The 18,059-nt window shown below is 44.6% G+C and overlaps 1 protein-coding gene across 5 annotated transcripts in view; it reads left to right on the top strand.

Annotated features, from left to right (window-relative positions):
• Positions 1–3,497: 3,497 nt before the first annotated feature.
• Positions 3,498–18,059, top strand: part of FLVCR2 (FLVCR heme transporter 2) — a 54,711-nt gene continuing 40,149 nt past the window's right edge. For 4 of the 5 annotated variants that reach the window (XM_057488302.1, XM_036913114.2, XM_036913113.2 and 1 more), the window contains exon 1: positions 3,499–4,485. In XM_057488302.1, coding sequence (XP_057344285.1) covers positions 3,775–4,485 — 711 coding nt within the window. In that variant the 5' untranslated portion in view covers positions 3,499–3,774. Of the gene's footprint in view, positions 4,486–18,059 lie in introns of all 5 variants that reach the window. The other variant, XM_057488303.1, reaches the window with a different exon arrangement.

The raw sequence follows: 18,059 nt of genomic DNA, 5'->3' as shown, positions 1-18,059 counted from the left end.
TATAAGATTTGTAAGGATAACATTTTTTACAAATTCCAATTGTCGGGTTTTCTTAAGAGGGACTACTCCAGGGTCTCAAAATGATTTATTTCATTAGCAATTTAGCCTTTCTATGCTTGCAACAAACACCATGCTTCCCACATCTACAGCCCCCGTTGAGGTGGTATGACATTTTGACAGTCCCGCTCTTACTGCCTGGAATAGCTGTTAGCCTCTAGGGGGCAGACTTTGCTACATTCTGTCAAGGGCTAAGAAAGCTTGAGTTCAGTGCTGGGGGTGGGGGGTCCCTCAAGTTCCCTGGGGAGTCGATTGGGATAAAACCAGGAACCAGAACCCCTCTTTAGAAGCAATCTCTAAAATGTATATCTCCTTTCCTTTCAAGGTGTACCTATAGATACCTGTAGATATCAATAGATGTAACATATCAATAGATGTAACACATAGTAAACCGTTCAATAAATGATTTTTCAGTGGATGAATACAAAATACTTTTCTCTATGTGATAGTTACCCAATGTTTATATAGTTGCCCACCCCCTGGTGGGAATCATCTAAGAGCACTATCCTGGTGGTTGCCAGAATATTATTATTGAAAACAATTTACACACATGATCTTGTTTAATTCACAAAATGATGAAGCAGATGTTTTTAATCCTCACTTTATAGATTCAGAAACTGAAGGATAGAGAGGTTAAGCAACTTGCTCAATATCCCAAAGCTCATAATGGTAGAAGAGGCCTTTAAACCTGTGAATTCAGAGCTCAGAACAGATCCCACTAGCTCCATCACAAATAGCAACCCCAAATATCACTTGAATCCCAAGTTGGACCACTTGAGATTTGTCACCAAACTGAAGCCTTTGTTACCCCAGAGGAGCACAAGGGAGAGGCTGTGTGAAAGGGAACTTAGCAAACCTATCTCGCTGTGGCTTGTTCTGGTGTTAATTAGCTGTGAAACTGAGTAACACACTCCAACTCTCCGGACTTCAGTTTCCATATCTGTAAAATGAAGCTAAGAATATAGTATGAAGAATTTGGGCAAAGGTCTGTGATGACCAGAAAACAAACTGTGAGGTGGAGGTTCTGTGCTCCCTGGAGAATGATGGTGTGGCTAAAATGAGAGTTCCTATGGCCAGGATTCTCACCTGGCCCTGGTTGACTAGCTCACTGCACACCTGTGGGCAATAGATGGCTGTTGACTCTGTAAAAAGAGTTCTGCCCAGTGCTCTGGGTGCGACACGGTGGCAGGGCTGCAAGGCTGGAGGAGAGCAGAGCAGAGGCTGGAGTGGTGGCAGCGCCAAGGACAGAGGCCCAGAGGACAGATGTGTGGGATAACTGTGCAGAGGGGCCCAGAGGAAGGCTGTGCAGACAGAGGCACCCAGAGGCAAGGGCAGAGACCAGCTTGCTGCATGCAGACTTGCTCTGAGTGAATGGGATTCTAGTGACTGACCTGCCACCTGGAAATAAAGTTGGGTATAACCCTTTCACCCCAAGAATGTTTTGCTGTCAATTTCTTTGGTCACATTGGATCCATAGCGAACTTGCCTGGGGGTGAAACCCATTGGCAAGACAGATGGGAAACACTGTTGAAATTTTGAAAATAGGGGATGTTAAATTAGTGTATGAATTCATAATAGGTATGAGTTTCTTCTTCAAACATTCCATTATAATCCAAGACCCCATAATTTCTGACAAAAAGTGGGTGCTTCCAAGCAGTGTTCCCTCTCTTGGGAATCAGTGGTTCTAACCCTACCACAAGTGCTCAAACTTGGCTACATGTTGAGATGACCTGGGGAGCTTTGAACATGCAGATGCCCAGGGCTACTCTCAGGGATCATAATTAAGGGTGCGGCTGAGGCATTGGGAATGTTAAGATTCCTTCCATGGGATTCTAATGTGCAACCTAAGTGGAGAACCACTGCCCCACGGCTTTGAATCCTTCATTTTTGATCTGAAGATTAAAAAAGAACACAGAAGGAAAACACAATGGCTTTCAAACTTTAACATGCAAAGGAATGAAACACCTGGAGATCTAAAATGCAGCCTCTGTGTCTGTAGGTCCCAGGGTGGGCCTGGGCTGCTGCCCTTGAAACAAGATCCCAGGGGATGTCCATGCTGGTGTCCCCAGGCTGCCCCTGTATAGCTAAGCAGTAGCTTGAATTAATACAGACTTGCCTGAGAAGTATAGCTCCTCCAGCCAGCTGGGACCTTAAAAAAGAAGGTACTTCATTTCTAATGAGCCTTGGTTTTCCAATCTATAACATGCAGGCAAGCCAACTGTAACTACATTGCAGAGTTCTTGTGATACTCAAACGAGATAAGGCAGCAAATATGTTTAGCATAATGCAACGAACATTAGCTTTTTAATTGTTAGGCTAGCCAGCACTCATGGAATGCTAACCATCTGTGAGGAATTTGCAAAGTGCTCTCAGGTGTTAACTCAAAACAACACTGTGAGGGTGGGTACAGTTTCATCATCCCTATTTTGCAGATGAAGAAACTGAGGCACGGAGTACTGGAGTACTTTAAATATACATAACACACGTAGGAGTAGCTAAACAAATGTTGGACCCAGAGAGAATCTGGGCTCTTATCCCTCCCCAAGGCTGAAATGGATCAGAGCCAACCGGCACTTCTGCCCCTCAGGCCAAACTTTCTGCTGGCAGACTTAAGAGTTTACCCACCAGAGTGGGCTGGGATCGGCAGATGGCAGTCTAAGGCTACGTGGGTGCAAAGAGCCCTTACAGATCCCGCTCAGATCCCGCTCAGATCCCGCGCGGTTCTGGGCATTTCACCGCACAACCGCCGAGAGCCTCAGAGGGTTCCGAACTCCCCCTCTCGCTCCACCCTCAGGTCCTCGCCCGGAAGGCCAAGCAGGGTTCCATCAGGAAAGAAGAGCCCCTACCGACCAGGTGCACATCTTAGTTCCCCAAGATCAGATCACGTCAGCAGGGAAAGCAAAGAGGAAAGCGGGTTTTCTGTAATTCCCCTTTACTGCAGGAGCGCAACCAGACCGGAAAATCTACAAATCTCTCTTTATACGCAAAGTTAAGCAAGGGTCTGGGAACCCAGCCAAGTGGGAAAAAGTCGAAAATCTCTCTTGAATTCCGTAGAGCACTTTGGAGGCGCCAGGCATCGGTGCACGAGCGCAGGGGATGTGGCCCGGCGGCGAGCAGACTCTATTTAGAGGATTACCTCGAAAGTGCACGGGGGATTTTCTTGCCGGGACCCCTAGGCCGAGGCAAATGAATTTGAGGGGCAGTGTTGGGGTGGGGGTTAACCGGGAGGTTTCCATGGCGCCCGGGGCGTGGGGGAGGAATGCACCCCCGCAAGCTGTGGCGAAACAACTGCGCCGTCGGGCCAGCGCGGCTCTAGAAGGCGGAAGGGCGGGGGTGGGGTCAGGCGGGGGCCGGGCTGGACGGGGGCGGGGCGGTCACGTGCGCCCCAGGGGGCGAGGCCGAAGCCGGACCCGGAGAAAAGGAGTCCAGCTGAAGTGGCTGCGCGAGGAGCGAGCTGTTTCCAGGACCGAGGGACTGAACGTAGCCCGATCGTCCTGGGAGGGCTCAAGGCACCGGCGGCCAGGACCGGCTGAGGCGTCTGCGGCCGGCCTGGGGTACGGCGGTCGGGAGCAGGGGACGCGGGTGAGCGTAGGGGCTCCACTCGCAGCATTTACCCAGGCTCGGGTCTCCGTTTATTCTGGGACGGGCGGAACAAGTGCCCGGGCAATAGCCGAGGCAACTGTCCCGTAAGAGTGGCTGAGTCCTCAGCCACTGTCCATGGCTCCAGGAGAGGCTGTGGTCGTGGCGAATGAAGATCCTAACCAACAGCAGAGCGATGGCACCCCTGCGCAGGAGTACACCCTTCCGGAGGACCGACGCGTCTCGGCCCAGCTCAGCATCTCGGCCGATCCCAGCAACTCAGTCCACCCTGGCTTCTCGATCCGCCCCAGCATCTCGGCGCACCCAAGCAGTTCGGCCCACGCCAATACCTTAGCCCAGTCTGGTGGCTTGGCTCACCCCAGGAGCTCGGGCCTTGAGAACCTCAGCGTAATCAAGGTGAGCAAGCGCCGTTGGGCGGTGGTCCTGCTGTTCAGCTGCTACTCCATGTGCAACGCTTTTCAGTGGATCCAGTATGGCTCCATTAATAACATCTTCAAGCACTTCTACGGGGTCAGTGCCTTTGCCATTGACTGGCTGTCCATGTGCTACATGCTGACGTACATCCCTCTCCTCCTGCCCGTGGCCTGGCTGCTGGAGAAATTTGGCCTGCGCACCATCGCCCTCACTGGCTCTGCTCTCAACTGCCTGGGTGCCTGGGTGAAGTTGGGCAGCCTGAAGCCACATCTCTTCCCGGTCACCGTGCTGGGCCAGGTCATCTGCTCTGTGGCCCAGGTCTTCATTCTGGGCATGCCCTCCCGCATTGCTTCTGTTTGGTTCGGGGCTAATGAGGTTTCAACAGCCTGCTCCATAGCTGTCTTTGGCAACCAGGTGAGTAGAGGAGTTTGTGGGTGTTCAGAGGAATGGGATTGAGTGTGTTGCATTGTGCCTTACTGTATCTAACAGGGTGGGGACTGTAATTTTCTGACTTCAGCAGTGCTTGTGACCCTGGGTGACCTTGTGGCTCCATGCAGCTGACCATGTGAGCAATTGTGACTGGATGACTGTGTAAGAGAAGGGAGGCGTAACAAAAGAAGTGGACCTTTACCTTACTCTGGCAGTTTCTCCTCCAGCAGAAAGCATGCTTCTAGAACATAGGCTTCTTTTATGATCTCATTCCTGACCCTTTCACACCACCAGTGTAGACTTTTGGCTTCAGGAAAGCTGTTCTTTCTCAGGCAGGAGCAGCCCTTGTGTTTTAGACTCTTCTAGTGTCATCAGAATCTGGCAGGTGTTTTTAGCCTGACCAACCAGCTTTCCTAGAGCACAGTATCTCCTGTACATAGAATCACAGAGTGGTGCCCTGGGGGTGGTTGGCACTGTTCTTACCTTCATATATACACAGCTGAAGCCAGGGCAGTGGGAACAATGCTTGTGCCAAACACTGGGGTTTACAGCCAAGTGCATCAGGATAGAGTAGAAATCTTGCTCTGAATTTCCAAAGCCTAGGAACTTTTTTGGAAACCATGTCTTAATCCCTTCTCTTTCCTTCTTTTTGGAAAGAGAATCTCAAATTCTTTGCATCTCAATGTGGTTATGACCCAGGAAGTTGGACAGGTTATGAATCTTATGGCCTTCCCCAAATATTTGAAGCAGATACTCATGGGGTCCTTCTTTATCTGGACCATCGCTTCCGGGTCTCAGTTCTTGCCAAGCACATGCAGTTGTGGCCATGTGTCTAACAAATGACCAGTAACCCTTAGTTCTGATAATTCTGTTTTCTCTTATCTTTTCATTGCATTTAGAAAATTTAACCATTCACTTAGACATTTCTCATTTGGGCCAGAAATTTCCAAAACTTCTCTAAAGGCACATGTCCATTCTGTTCATCCTCACCACCAGCAAGTTACTTGAGCTAAAATTTCCCATGCCCGAAAGTGCTGCCGCTTGGGTACTATGGTGTTGAGTGATCAAGGAAAAGAGCAAGGCCTTCTTGAGCGCACAGACAGGCAAATAAAATCCTTTACCCAGTTTTCTTTCACCTGTGGGTGTGAATTCTGAACATTGAATTGATTTGAGGCTGGGGGAGGAAACAAGATGGATCTTTTGTTTATGGCAATTACAAAAATAGGAATCGAGGGTGACATTTACTCACTCCATAACTGCTAAGGTGATGTGACTGTGGGTTTTAACATCCTCATCGCAGCCTTGTTGGTGGGTTTGGCATTAATTGGGTTTTTCCTTTATAGGAGGGTACAGCTGGCAGATGAAGGACAGGATCTTTCAAGCTTCCAGAGCTTAAATTCCTCTATTAGCAGCAGAACAGGATTCAGACAAGGTCACTGCAATCCCAAACCCCTTGTTCAATTATACCAGGCACTAAGATTCAGATTTAAAAAAAACAAAACAGATCAGAATATAGAGGATTTATTTTCAATTCTCAAGATTTTTAGTATCTTCTTCGCCTGATAATTGCTATGGGGAAAGTGAAGGGGAAGGAAGCTAATACCTTCCGAACACCTGTTATGTGCAAGGCACATCCGTTGTTTAGTTTTTCAACTTTGTGAGGTAGGTGGAACTGTCCCCATTATTACAGGGAGGAAATTGACACGCAGGTAAATGGAACAGCCTTATGCAGGGTCTTACTGCTATTGAGTGGTCTAAGGGGGATTTGAACCCAACTGTACTCCCTCAGCCCATGTCAGTAGGCCAATGATGAGTCTTCATGTAGATAAAGTGTGTATTATTACAAAAAAAAAAGGCAGGTTCTGAGGTTCAAATTTTGCACCTGCGACTTGAGGGTTGTTGTTGGTAATAAAGAGTCCTGTGATTTTCCCCAGAATTGGAGGCCTAGGACCTATCTTCTGTTTTGAAGTTCCCGACACATTAGCATTGCCTCCCCACCTGCTGCACTGTAACCTGTCAAGGGGCTAATTCGGCCTCTTTGAGCCTAGCACAGCTAGAGGCACAAGAAGGTGGGGCTCCAGTCTCTGCAAAGATGAAACCAGGGACTCCTGAGCTGGGAGGAGAGAGAAGGAGTCTAAGATTGCAGCTGAGGCTTTTCCCTTTCACTCTGGCCAGTTAAATGCACAGGTGATAACAGCGTGGCCTGTTTTAGCAACTTGTTCCATTGTTCCCAGGGAAAATGGGCAGCAGGGTTTTTGACTGTTGTGGACACATTGTTATCGCCCAGGCGTTTGGAAGAAGGCCTTGTACAGAGCCTGGTGACAGCTTGCTAGCACAGGGCAAGATTGATGTGGTTGCAGGAAGAGATCTCTGAGTCAGTCCAGCCCCACAGAGGAGCCTCCAGCACTGAGGCTGGAAGGGACTTCCTCAAAGACCCTTCAGCAGCGCATAGCACAGCACCGTCCAGAAATAGGGTAGGAGAGAACCGGTTTGCTTTTCCAGGTAAAGAAAAAACAGTAGTTCCTCCTCATCCACGGGTTCTCTTCCCACGCTTTCAGTTACCAGCGGTCAGGTCAACTTCAGTCTGTATGCAGATGTACCAATGGCAGGTCATTCATAGCCCTAAAGCTACGTCACAATGCCTAGTCATTCACCCTACTTCAGGCCTGAATCACCTGGACAATTTATTATCTGACGTCATCACAGGAAGAAGGGTGGGTATGGTAAGATAAGTACCGTGTGATGTTTTCAGAGACAGAGACCATGTATACATGACTGTTATTACAGTGTATTGTTATAATGTTCTATTTTATTATCAGTCATTGTTGTTAGTCTGTTTGCCCAGTTTATCAGTTAAACTTGACCATAGCTATGTATGTGTAGGAGAAGACACAATATGCATAGGGTTTGGTACTGTCAGCAGTTTCAGGCATCCACTGGGGGTCTGGGAACATATCCCACACAGATAAGGGGGACTGCTCTACAGTAACCATACAAAATCAGTTGTGTGACAGTCCAGGCTGGCTGTGCTGTTGAAAATAAGATTGTCCAATAGAAATATAATGTCAACCACAAAGGTAAATTTTCTTAGTAGCCATATTAAAAATAGGTAACATACAAATTTTAAAAAAGTAAAGAGAACGGGTGAAAACTAGTTTTAGTACTATATTTTATTTAACTCAATGTATCCAAAATATTTTGACATGTAATCAATATAATAAAATTACTAACCTTTTTCACACTGAGTCTTTGGAAATCGGCATGTATTTTGTCTTTAGAGCCTAACCATTTTTCCCCAGCAATGATGGGATATGTTCAATAGCTAGGTAGGACAGTACAGGTCTAGAACAATGATGCTATTTGTAGAGGAGGAAAAAGTTTTCCTCGACCCTCTTAGGGTATCTGGTTGGGCCTAACAATGAACCTGACAGAGACTGATTAACAGGAGAATATCACCCAACCTTATTTAATGTAATTGTACGTGACATGAGAGCCTTCATAAGGGAATGAAGGAACCAGACACCTGTGTACTTCCGTGCTAGTCTGATGGAGGGTGAGAGTGGGAAGAGTATGACCAGTTAAGTAGCATGAGGTAACTAGGCACCTGGAAACTGAACAAGGCCTGTTTGTTAGGTAGAATTCTTCATGACTTCCCTTTGTTTCAAGAGATGAGTGTCACCTCTTCTCCAGGCATAGGGAGAACACCCCTCATGGGAGGGCTTTCAGGCCTGTTTCGGGGAAGGAGGAGGAGGTGGAAGAGCTCAGAGGGACCTTCCTGCTTCTGCCATGTTCTCAAACTTCTTCAGCTTAAAATATTCAATGTGCCAAGGTGCCGTATGTTGGGGTAGCATGTCCGGAACCACATCGGATTTGAAGCATCTAGAAATCAGATTCTAGCCGATAAAGGTGGGCTCCAGGAAACTGAGTCCAGCCCTAAGGATGTTGGATCTGCTGGACTGACTGATCATGTGGTGGTCACACCCCGAGAGGGCAGGTTTCCGAGGCTGGTTCAGGAGTCAGGCTCATGGTGTGGGTGGTCAGCCTAGTTTAGTTCCAAAATCATGTTCATGCTCAGGCTTATCATCCTGGATCTTCTAATGTCAGCAGTCTTTCAAGGCGAGTGAAGCTGAAGGAGGGGAAGGTAAGCTCTTGTTCTCTTCCAGTGATTGTTGGTGTTACTTAAAGCAAAGTGCCTGCCCACATGGCTGACCGCTTTCTGGCCTCCTCTTGTGCATTGGGAGATAGGAATGGGCAGGGCAGGGAGGACAGGGCAAGGCTAGTGGTGAATGAAATTAGATGGGCGGTGCTGGAACCATACCGTCAAATGCTCCCGGGGGCCAGCCAGGTCATATAAGTGTGACATAGTAAAAGTGACCCTGGAGTGTGGTGAGGTCACAGCAAATGTCCCATCTAAAGGCAGCAGCTGCTTCAGCTCCTGCAGATAGTTGACGGACAAGGCGTGGCCCAGCGTTGGCAGATTTTCTACTTTAAAGAGAAACCAGAAATCTAGATTTTTATGTAAATTTTTTATTATGGTAAAATAGATATAACATCATAATAATTATGATTTTTTTTTTTTTTAATAATTATTTTTTATTGAAGGGTAGTTGACACACAGTATTACATTACATGAGTTTCAAGTGTACAACACAGTGGTAGAACATTTATATACATAATTCTAGGTTCCAGCTATCACCCTACCAGGCTGTTACAATATCTTGACTATATTCCTTATGCTATACATTACATCCCAGTTACTTATTTATTTTACCATTGGAAGTCTGTCCTTTTTTTTTTTTGTGAGGGCATCTCTCATATTTATTGATCAAATGGTTGTTAACGACAATAAAATTCTGTATAGGGGAGTCAATGCTCAATGCACAATCATTATTCCACCCCAAGCCTAATTTTTGTCAGTCTCCAATCTTCTGAGGCATAACAAACAAGTTTTTACATGTAGAACAAATTCTTACATAATGAATAAGTTACATAGTGAACAGTACAAGGGCAGTCATCACAGAAACTTTCGGTTTTGCTCATGCATTATGAACTATAAACAGTCAGTTCAAATATGAATACTCATTTGGTTTTTATACTTGATTTATATGTGGATACCACATTTCTCTCTTTATTATTATTATTTTTAATAAAATGCTGAAGTGGTAGGTAGATACAAGATAAAGGTAGAAAACATAGTTTAGTGTTGTAAGAGAGCACATGTAGATGATCAGGTGTGTGCCTGTAGACTATGTGTTAATCCAAGCTAGACCAGGGCAATAAAACATCCACGTATGCAGAAGATTTCTCTCAGAACGGGGGGGTGAGGTTCTAAGCCTCACCTCTGTTGATCCCCAATTTCTCACCTGATGGCCCCCCTGCGACTGTGCCTGTCTTAGGTTGTTCCTCCCTTGAGGAATCTTACCCGTCTCTGGCTAACCAGTCATCTTCTGGGGCCATACAGGGAAATGTGAAGTTGGTAAGTGAGAGAGAAGCCTTATTGTTTGAAAAAGTTAGCTTTTTATTTCTTTGCATATTTATGCCCTGTGGCTTCTATGCCCAGCATTTGTCTTGAGGTATCTTTACCACTTGGAAGAATTATGATACTCGGTAAATTTGATATGAGGCACGAATTCTATTTAAGGGTTGTAATTAGGAAGGAAGAAGAAAAGCTATAGAAGTAGCAGGCGGAAGAAAACATGGGAAGATTGATTATTTCTTTGACATATCTTCTTGTAGAGTAACTTCAGCATGTATAGGTTTTAAGCTACTACTTAAATTGCACACACACATTAACATAATAGGAGTATAGTTACATAACCAAAGCATATCTGTAATTACCAGCCATCTGCAGTGAAACCAAGAAAACCAGTTAGGCACCTTAGGCATTTGTGAAAACTTATCTATGATATGGTGGATATTGTCCAAATGAACTTGAACAGTCTGAGAGAAATCAGACAAATTAAAACAACCCATTCCTGGGGACTGTTCACATGCCATATGTTCTTTTAACAATAAATAGTTTGTAGTTGTAAGACTTTGGAGCGCTACAATTTGCACTTCTCCAAATTCTTGGTTGAGTTCCAACAGTATAGATCCAGTCCAATTTTGTTGTTTTACTGTATGCACAGGCCAGCTTAGATATCTCCTTCCTCATTCCCATGGCAGGTCCAGGAACTGGTGGGATGAGTGCATCTACAGCTGTAGCAGTGCGTGGATCTTTGTTGGGGTTTTTTGATGATCATCTTCTGGCATGAGTCTTCCAGAGGGTGCAGATGTTGGAAGTTCTTTTTCATATCGTATCTTAGTTCATTTTCGGGGTAGCCCAATTAGGCTTTGATCCTCTGTATAAACACAAACAGACCCTTTGCCTACACTTTTATATGCCCTTTATACCCTTGTGTAGAACTCGTTGGAGGTTACCACACAGGAACTGTCCTTTTTTTTTTTTTGCTATCACTAATCTACACTTACATGACGAATATTATGTTTACTAGGCTCTCCCCTATACCAGGTCTCCCCTATAAACCCCTTTACAGTCACTGTCCATCAGCATAGCAAAATGTTGTAGAATCACTACTTGCCTTCTCTGTGTTGTACAGCCCTCCCTTTTCTCCTACCCCCCCATGCATGTTAATCTTAATACCCCCCTACTTCTCCCCCCCTTATGCCTCCCTACCCACCCATCCTCCCCAGTCCCTTTCCCTTTGGTACCTGTTAGTCCATTCTTGAGTTCTGTGATTCTGCTGCTGTTTTGTTCCTTCAGTTTTTCCTTTGTTCTTATATTCCACAGATAAGTGAAATCATTTGGTATTTCTCTTTCTCTGCTTGGCTTGTTTCACTGAGCATAATACCCTCCAGCTCCATCCATGTTGCTGCAAATGATTGGATTTGCCCTTTTCTTATAGCTGAGTAGTATTCCATTGTGTATATGTACCACATCTTCTTTATCCATTCATCTATTGATGGACATTTAGGTTGCTTCCAATTCTTGGCTATTGTAAATAGTGCTGCAATAAACATAGGGGTGCATCTGTCTTTCTCAAACTTGATTGCTGCATTCTTAGGGTAAATTCCTAGGAGTGGAATTCCTGGGTCAAATGGTAAGTCTGTTTTGAGCATTTTGATGTACCTCCATACTGCTTTCCACAATGGTTGAACTAACTTACATTCCCACCAGCAGTGTAGGAGGGTTCCCCTTTCTCCACAGCCTCGCCAACATTTGTTGTTGTTTGTCTTTTGGATGGCAGCCATCCTTACTGGTGTGAGGTGATACCTCATTGTAGTTTTAATTTGCATTTCTCTGATAATTAGCGATGTGGAGCATCTTTTCATGTGTCTGTTGGCCATCTGTATTTCTTTTTTGGAGAACTGTCTGTTCAGTTCCTCTGCCCATTTTTTAATTGGGTTATTTGTTTTTTGTTTGTTGAGGCGTGAGAGCTCCTTATATATTCTGGACGTCAAGCCTTTATCGGATGTGTCATTTTCAAATATATTCTCCCATACTGTAGGGATCCTTCTTGTTCTATTGATGGTGTCTTTTGCTGTACAGAAGCTTTTCAGCTTAATATAGTCCCACTTACTCATTTTTGCTGTTGTTTTCCTTGCCCGGGGAGATATGTTCAAGAAGAGGTCACTCGTGTTTATGTCTAAGAGGTTTTCGCCTATGTTTTCTTCCAAGAGTTTAATGGTTTCATGGCTTACATTCAGGTCTTTGATCCATTTTGAGTTTACTTTTGTATATGGGGTTAGACAATGGTCCAGTTTCATTCTCCTACATGTAGCTGTCCAGTTTTGCCAGCACCACCTGTTGAAGAGACTGTCATTTCGCCATTGTATGTCCATGGCTCCTTTATCAAATATTAATTGACCATATATGTCTGGGTTAATGTCTGGATTCTCTACTCTGTTCCATTGGTCTGTGGCTCTGCTCTTGTGCCAGTACCAAATTGTCTTGATTACTATGGCTTTATAGTAGAGCTTGAAGTTGGGGAGTGAGATCCCCCCTACTTTATTCTTCTTTCTCAGGATTGCTTTGGCTATTCGGGGTCTTTGGTGTTTCCATATGAATTTTTGAATTATTTGTTCCAGTTCATTGAAGAATGTTGCTGGTAGTTTCATAGGGATTGCATCAAATCTGTATATTGCTTTGGGCAGGATGGCCATTTTGACGATATTAATTCTTCCTAGCCACGAGCATGGGATGAGTTTCCATCTGTTAGTGTCCCCTTTAATTTCTCTTAAGAGTGACTTGTAGTTTTCAGAGTATAAGTCTTTCACTTCTTTGGTTAGGTTTATTCCTAGGTATTTTATTTTTTTTGATGCAATTGTGAATGGAGTTGTTTTCCTGATTTCTCTCTCTGTTGGTTCATTGTTAGTATATAGGAAAGCCACAGATTTCTGTGTGTTGATTTTGTATCCTGCAACTTTGCTGTATTCCGATATCAGTTCTAGTAGTTTTGGGGTGGAGTCTTTAGGGTTTTTTATGTACAGTATCATGTCATCTGCAAATAGTGACAGTTTAACTTCTTCTTTACCAATCTGGATTCCTTGTATTTCTTTATTTTGTCTGATTGCCGTGGCTAGGACCTCCAGTACTATGTTAAATAACAGTGGAGAGAGTGGGCATCCCTGTCTAGTTCCCGATCTCAGAGGAAATGCTTTCAGCTTCTCGCTGTTCAATATAATGTTGGCTGTGGGTTTATCATAGATGGCCTTTATTATGTTGAGGTACTTGCCCTCTATTCCCATTTTGCTGAGAGTTTTTAACATGAATGGATGTTGAACTTTGTCAAATGCTTTTTCAGCATCTATGGAGATGATCATGTGGTTTTTGTCTTTCTTTTTGTTGATGTGGTGGATGATGTTGATGGACTTTCGAATGTTGTACCATCCTTGCATCCCTGGAATGAATCCCACTTGGTCATGGTGTATGATCCTTTTGATGTATTTTTGAATTCGGTTTGCTAATATTTTGTTGAGTATTTTTGCATCTACGTTCATCAGGGATATTGGTCTGTAGTTTTCTTTTTTGGTGGGGTCTTTGCCTGGTTTTGGTATTAGGGTGATGTTAGCTTCATAGAATGAGTTTGGGAGTATCCCCTCCTCCTCTATTTTTTGGAAAACTTTAAGGAGAATGGGTATTATGTCTTCCCTGTATGTCTGATAAAATTCCGAGGTAAATCCATCTGGCCCGGGGGTTTTGTTCTTTGGTAGTTTTTTGATTACCGCTTCAATTTCGTTGCTGGTAATTGGTGTGTTTAGATTTTCTGTTTCTTCCTGGGTCAATCTTGGAAGGTTGTATTTTTCTAGGAAGTTGTCCATTTCTCCTAGGTTTCCTAGCTTGTTAGCATATAGGTTTTCATAGTATTCTCCAATAATTCTTTGCATTTCCGTGGGGTCCGTCGTGATTTTTCCTTTCTCGTTTCTGATACTGTTGATTTGTGTTGACTCTCTTTTCTTCTTAATAAGTCTGGCTAGAGGCTTATCTATTTTGTTTATTTTCTCGAAGAACCAGCTCTTGGTTTCATTGATTTTTGCTATTGTTTTATTCTTCTCAATTTTATTTATTTCTTCTCTGATCTTATTATGTCCCTCCTTCTGCTGACCTTAGGCCTCATTTGTTCTTCTTTTTCCAATTTCGATAATTGTGACATTAGACCATTCATTTGGGATTGCTCTTCCTTTTTTAAATATGCTTGGATTGCTATATACTTTCCTCTTAAGACTGCTTTTGCTGTGTCCCACAGAAGTTGGGGCTTAGTGTTGTTGTTGTCATTTGTTTCCATATATTGCTGGATCTCCATTTTGATTTGGTCATTGATCCATTGATTATTTAGGAGCGTGTTGTTAAGCCTCCATGTGTTCGTGAGCCTCTTTGCTTTCTTTGTACAGTTTATTTCTAGTTTTATGCCTTTGTGGTCTGAAAAGTTGGTTGGTAGGATTTCAATCTTTTGGAATTTTCTGAGGCTCTTTTTGTGTCCTAGTATGTGGTCTATTCTGGAGAATGTTCCATGTGCACTTGAGAAGAATGTATATCCCGCTGCTTTTGGATGTAGAGTTCTATAGATGTCTATTAGGTCCATCTGCTCTACTGTGTTGTTCAGTGCTTCCGTGTCCTTACTTATTTTCTGCCCAGTGGATCTATCCTTTGGGGTGAGTGGTGTGTTGAAGTCTCCTAGAATGAATGCATTGCAGTCTATATCCCCCTTTAGTTCTGTTAGTATTTGTTTCACATATGCTGGTGCTCCTGTGTTGGGTGCATATATATTTAGAATGGTTATATCCTCTTGTTTGACTGAGCCCTTTATCATTATGTAGTGTCCTTCTTTATCTCTTGTTACTTTCTTTGTTTTGAAGTCTATTTTGTCTGATATTAGTACTGCAACCCCTGCTTTCTTCTCACTGTTGTTTGCTTGAAATATATTTTTCCATCCCTTGACTTTTAGTCTGTACATGTCTTTGGGTTTGAGGTGAGTTTCTTGTAAGCAGCATATAGATGGGTCTTGCTTTTTTATCCATTCTGTTACTCTGTGTCTTTTGATTGGTGCATTCAACCCATTAACATTTAGGGTGACTATTGAAAGATATGTACTTATTGCCATTGCAGGCTTTAAATTCGTGGTTACCAAAGGTTCAAGGTTAGCCTCTTTAGTATCTTACTGCCTAACTTAGCTCGCTTATTGAGCTGTTATATACACTGTCTGGAGATTCTTTTCTTCTCTCCCTTCTTGTTCCTCCTCCTTGATTCTTCATATGTTGGGTGTTTTGTGCTGTGCTCTTTCTAGGAGTGCTCCCATCTAGAGCAGTCCCTGTAAGATGTTCTGTAGAGGTGGTTTGTGGAAAGCAAATTCCCTCAGCTTTTGTTTGTCTGGGAATTGTTTAATCCCACTGTCATATTTGAATGATAGTCGTGCTGGATACAGTATCCTTGGTTCAAGGCCCTTCTGTTTCATTGTATTAAATATATCATGCCATTCTCTTCTGGCCTGTAGGGTTTCTGTTGAGAAATCTGACGTTAGCCTGATGGGTTTCCCTTTATAGGTGACCTTTTTCTCTCTAGCTGCCTTTAACACTCTTTCCTTGTCCTTGATCTTTGCCATTTTAATTATTATGTGTCTTGGTGTTGCCCTTCTTGGATCCTTTCTGTTGGGGGTTCTGTGTATTTCCGTGGTCTGTTTGATTACTTCCTCCCCCAGTGTGGGGAAGTTTTCAGCAATTATTTCTTCTAAGATACTTTCCATCTCTTTGCCTCTCTCTTCTTCTTCTGGGACCCCTATAATACGGATATTGCTCCTTTTAGATTGGTCACACAGTTCTCTTAATATTGTTTCATTCCTGGAGATCCTTTTGTCTCTCTCTATGTCAGCTTCTATGCGTTCCTGTTCTCTGATTTCAATTCCATCAATGGCCTCTTGCATTCTATCCATTCTGCTTATAAACCCTTCCAGAGTTTGTTTCATTTCTGCGATCTCCTTTCTGGCATCTGTGATCTCTTTCCGGACTTCATCCCATTTTTCTTCCGTGTTTCTCTGCATCTCTGTCAGCATGTTTATGATTCTTATTTTGAATTCTTTGTCAGGAAGACTGGTTAGGTCTGTCTCCTTCTCTGGTGTTGTCTCTGTGATCTTTGTCTGCCTGTAGCTTTGCCTTTTCATGGTGATAGGAATAGTCTGCAGAACTGGGACGAGTGACGGCTGGAAGGACTTCCTTTCTTGTTGGTTTGTGGCCCTCCTCTCCTGGGAGAACAGCGGCCTCTAGTGGCTTGTGCTGCGCAGCTGCGCGCAGACAGGGTTTCTGCTTCCTGCCCGGCTGCTATGGAGTTAATCTCCGCTGTTGCTGTGGGCGTGGCCTGGCTCGGGCAGCTACTCCAAAATGGTGGAGTCGCGTTGGAGCAGGAGCTGCTGGGAGGCTCTTTATCTCCGTAAGGGGCCTCCCTGCTCCCTGCAGCCCAGGGGTTAGGGTGCCCAGAGATCCCGGATTCCCTACCTCTGGATTAAGTGGCCGGCCCTGCCCCTTTAAGACTTCCAAAAAGCACCCGCCAAAACAAAACAACGACCACAAAAAAAAACACGAAAGAAAAATTTTTTTAATTAAAAAAAAAAAAAAATTTTTAATTAAAAAAAAAAAAGGTGGTCGTTCGTTTTTCTTTATTCTCCGGTGCCAGCCTCAGGCCTCTGCTCACCGGTCTTTCTGCCCTGTTTCCCTAATATTGGGGTCCCTGTCCCTTTAAGACTTCCAAAAAGCGCTCGCCAAAACAAAACAGCAAAAAAGCAAAAAAAAAGATGGTCGCGCGCTTTTCTTATGCCCTCTGTCGCCCAGCCTCCAGTGCCCGCTCACTGTTCTTGCTGCCCTGTTTTCCCAGTATCGAGGGCCCTGCACTCTGGCCCGGATGGCTGGGGCTGGGTGTTCGGCAGCCCTGGGCTCCGTCTCCCTCCCGCTCTGCCTGCTCTTCTCCCGCCGGGAGCTGGGGGGAGGGGCGCTCGGCTCCCGCGGGGCCGGGGCTTGTATCTTACCCCCTTCGCGAGGCGCTGGGTTCTCTCAGGTGTGGATGTGGTCTGGATATTGTCCTGTGTCCTCTGGTCTTTATTCTAGGAAGGGTTGTCTTTGTTATATTTTCATAGATATATGTTGTTTTGGGAGGAGATTTCCGCTGCTCTACTCACGCCGCCATCTTCCGCCCCCCGCAATAATTATGATTTTGACTGTTCATAAGGGTATGAGTCAGTGGCATTAAGTGTTTTCTTTCACAGTGGCTGTTATGTAAGCATTACCACTTTTCATACCCAGAGCTTTTTCTCATCCCCAAAAACTCTGTGCCCATTAAATAACAAGTCTTCCCTCCCCCTTCCTCTAGCCCCTACTAAACCTACCAGAAACCTAGTAACCTAGTATTCTATTTTCTGTCTCTATGAACTTGCCTATTCTAGGTACTTCATATAAGTGGACTCTTGCAATATTTGTCTTCTGTGTCTGGCTTGTGAGATCTGTTTTTAAAATCCTGATAGGTAATTCAAAAGGGTTACTATTATTATTATTAAATACTATGTTTTGAACCTGGGGGTCAGACAGAACTTCTAGTATGAGACGGGAAGGTTATGTGGAAGTGAATTCCAGTTCTGCTTTCTCTGTTGGAAGTCCTCACCAAGGACGTGGGCAGGTGGAAACTGGAAGAGTGCCTCCTGATAATGGTGATCATTCCCTCATCCGGGGTGTAGGCAAAAACGCAAATGCCTGGGCCCCAGATGACTTCCTGGACTGAACTCTCTAGGGGAGGGGAATAGGCTCCTGATTTTACTGACCACTCAAGTGAGGCTAGCGCTCGGCACTTTTTGAAATCATTAGGAGAGGCCCAGCATGCTCGGGAAGGCATCCTCCTGTTTGGAGCCATGTTCTTGTTGGGGCTGATTTGTTGTGTGTTTGCTGTATGCTCAGTCTGGTGTCCAGGAGGAATCAGCCGGGAGCTCAGCCACTCACACTTCAGAAGAGGGGAGAGGCTGGGCTGAGGGTGAGGTTCATAATTCTGATTCCCTTAAGGTTCTGAAAATATGTATCAGGCCCTG

The sequence above is a fragment of the Manis pentadactyla genome, chromosome 11, assembly GCF_030020395.1.
Source record: "Manis pentadactyla isolate mManPen7 chromosome 11, mManPen7.hap1, whole genome shotgun sequence".
Taxonomy (NCBI): domain Eukaryota; kingdom Metazoa; phylum Chordata; class Mammalia; order Pholidota; family Manidae; genus Manis; species Manis pentadactyla.
Note: the sequence above shows the minus strand (reverse complement) of the source record. Positions and strands in the feature narration are given on the sequence as shown.